This window comes from Perognathus longimembris, chromosome 11, assembly GCF_023159225.1.
Source record: "Perognathus longimembris pacificus isolate PPM17 chromosome 11, ASM2315922v1, whole genome shotgun sequence".
Classification (NCBI taxonomy): domain Eukaryota; kingdom Metazoa; phylum Chordata; class Mammalia; order Rodentia; family Heteromyidae; genus Perognathus; species Perognathus longimembris.
The window spans coordinates 8,238,813-8,242,118 of record NC_063171.1 but is presented as its reverse complement, the minus strand read 5'-3'; the positions used below and the strand labels follow the sequence as shown (position 1 = coordinate 8,242,118).

Sequence of the window (3,306 nt, the reverse complement as noted above, 5' to 3'; positions counted from 1 at the left end):
GCCAAGGAAGAAAAATCCACAAGATTTTATCACCAAAGATGGGGATCAAGATTCAGTGTTCATGCCTGTAATCCAGAAGCAACAGAAAGTCAAGCGAAAGCATATTATTGCTAAAGCATACACTAGGGCAAGACGCAAGTCATGAAAACAATCAAGTAAATCACAGCTATAGTTATCCTTCGGAGGTATCACAGGAATCTAGGAAGCACAGCCCCAAACTTCACATCCTCAATACATGAGCAAAATTTAAAAAGAAAGAAAGTGTGGTTGTGATAGATTATCTTTCTTTCATCGACGACATCATTCCAAAGACTCTTGACATGGCTCTTAGAACTTCCTTATTTCTCAGGCTGTAGATAATAGGGTTGAGCATGGGTGTAAGGATGGTGTAGAAGACAGCCAAAATCTTATCCTCTTCAGGGGAACGGAGTTTAGAAGGCTGGAAGTAGGTGTAGACAAAAGGTGCATAATAAAATGTAACCACGGTTAAATGTGTTGAACAGGTGGTAAAGGCTTTTTTTCTTCCCTCTTTTGAGCGCATATGAGCGACAGCATAAAGGACCCGACCATAGGAAGCAGAGATACCAAGGAAAGGAAAGAGGAGAAACAGGCAGGTACTCATAAAAATTATGTACTCATAAACCCTGGTATCCGTACAGGCCAGTGGTAACATGGATGGGACCTCACACAGGAAATGGTTAATGGACCTTGACTTACAGAAAGGAAGATGGAAGGCATAGATTATATGTGCCAAGGAGTGAACAGAGCCCAATGTCCAACATCCTATGATCATCTTCATACACATCCTTTTACTCATGCGGATGGGATAGTGGAGGGGGTGGCAGATGGCCACAAAACGGTCATAGGCCATGGAGGCCAGCAGTAAGCCTTCAGAGCATGCTATTGTCACAAAAAAGAAGCTTTGTACTCCACATCCCACAAAGGAGATTCTTTTCTGGCTGGAGAGGAAATTAAACGCCATCTTGGGGACAGTGTTAGAGATGTACATCAGGTCCATGAAGGATAGCTGGCTGAGGAGAAAGTACATGGGGGTGTGCAGCCAGGGATCCACACATATGAGATAGATCATTCCTGAGTTACCAAAAAAGGCAACAAAGAACAAGAAAATGCAAAGGATCATGAGAATAAGGCCAGTTCGATTTGGAGGCAACAACCCCAAGAGTATGAAATCATTTGAAGTTTGATTCTGGTTTTCCATAAAAGCATGTTCAGTTATCATCCTGAGAAACATAAAATAAAGTATTTTACCACAAAACATGAATGTACATGAACAAGAGAATCTAATGGGACTGGTTCCTTTAGTGCTTCAATAGAATGAGAGATTGTTTTGCCCCACATCATAGCATTTGTTGAATTGATTTATGAGTGACTTAACTCTTTTCACCTACTCAATCATCTCAATAAGCCAGAGATGTATGTACTGCTTTTTTAAGCAAAACAAATCATAGTCAGCATGAACAAATTATCTGAGGAATTCCCTGATAGGTAGCTCCTGGCCAAACACATTAGTTAGAATTAATAATAAATCTCACAGTGCTGGAAGGATTGCTTAAATGTTAGAATTTTACACTTCAGTCAAAATGCCAAGTGAGAGTGCATAAACCTTGAGTTCAAGCTGCAGTACTGGAAAAATTACAAATGATTAATAAGTAGCCTTGTATATTGAGTAAAGCTGAGATCTTTACCTTCTACAATACCTCAATCTAATACAGCATCCTTCAGTAGGATCTCATAAATGTTACTCAATAATATTATGTGACCCACTTGTAAGGAAATGGAAAGATTTTGAAAAAAATCATATTAAGTGAGGTGAGCCAAACCCAAAGAAACATAGACTCTGTGTGTCCCTTCATTTGTAATAATTATTACATGTCTAGCAGAAGATCATAATAGCTCAATATCTATTCACATATGAACACATAAGGTGATGCCAAGAGAAATAAACTCCAAGTTATGGAAATAAGTGGTTTATCATTCTCGTTGTTATTTTCAACTTACCATGTGAAATTATGCCTTTTTCTTTTCTCTTTCTTCCCCATGGCTTTACTCCTGATGTCACTGTAACTGAGCTTGGTACCCTGAGTATTGTATATGCATTGATTGGAAGTAGAAAAGGGAAGGGGAAACCAAAATGGAGAGAAAAGGGGTAAAAGAAAAACCAATGGAACAGCAATACTTAGAAGACAATTTGCTATAAAACAACTGTACACCTCAGGATGGGTGGAGGGAATTGAGGAGTAGGGCATGTGGGAGAAAAATGATGGCGAAGGTAACAAGTTTGATAAGAAATGTACTCACAGCCTTATGTATGAAACTGTTAACGCCTCTGTACATCACTTTGACAACAAATGAACAAAAAACAAACAAATAAAAGTATTATGTTTGCTTAAGTTCTCAGTCCACCCCACCTTTTCCTCTTCTGCATTTTTATTTTCTCATTTTGGCTCCCTATTAGCAATATTCCAGAGAGATAGGTAATATTCTCTCATTTAGAATCCAACTGTATAATTTAAATTTAGTATTAATCTATTCTAGAAAATCTGCTTATTACAACACTGTTTCTGTTATTTTTCAAAACACTTTTCTTGAGTAGAAAAAAATACTGTATTTCTTACAAGGTGGTCCATACTTAGAGCATTTTCATTATCTCTCTTCCATGATGCTAATGTTTATACAGTCCATGAGTGACAAAATTCAAATCAAATAGAAAGCATACCAAATACATTTTTATTTTCCTCAGGTAAGGATAATTATCATGATAAATGTTATAGGTTATTAAATCTTTGTTCTTTAATTTTTCATGCCTGTAAACTCCAACTAATTTTACAACTGCAATTTACTATGTGTGCAGTGATTAAAACACAAATATTTATATATACACCTGTGTCCACCCTACAGAAAATAGGAGGATTTGTGATGATATAACTGATAAGAACTCTTCTTCATGTTACTTCACATATTGTATTCTGCAAAAGCAACAATTATGAAAATTTAGCCATTAATACATTCAGGTTCTTTTTTTTTTTTTTTTTTTTTTTTTGGCCAGTTCTGAAGCTTGAACTCAGGATCTGGGCTCTGTCCCTGAGCCTGTGTATGCTCAACGATAGCACTCTTCTAGCTTTTTCTAAGTAGTTTATTGGAGATAAGAGTCTTATAGACTTCCCTGTCAGGGCTTTAAACCTTGATCCTCAGATCTCAGTCTCCTAAATAGTTAGGATTACAGGTGTGAGCCACCAGCACCTGGCTCTTTCAGGTTATTCACAGTGAGAATTTCATTGATGGGAG

The 3,306-nt window shown here is 37.2% G+C and overlaps 1 protein-coding gene across 1 annotated transcript; it reads right to left on the bottom strand.

The window, feature by feature from the left end:
• Positions 1 to 277: 277 nt before the first annotated feature.
• On the bottom strand, positions 278 to 1,219 carry LOC125359853 (olfactory receptor 2L13-like). The gene has a single exon (XM_048357726.1). It carries the CDS (start codon positions 1,217 to 1,219, stop codon positions 278 to 280), a length of 942 nt encoding a protein of 313 aa, XP_048213683.1.
• Between the last annotated feature and the right edge of the window lie 2,087 nt (positions 1,220 to 3,306).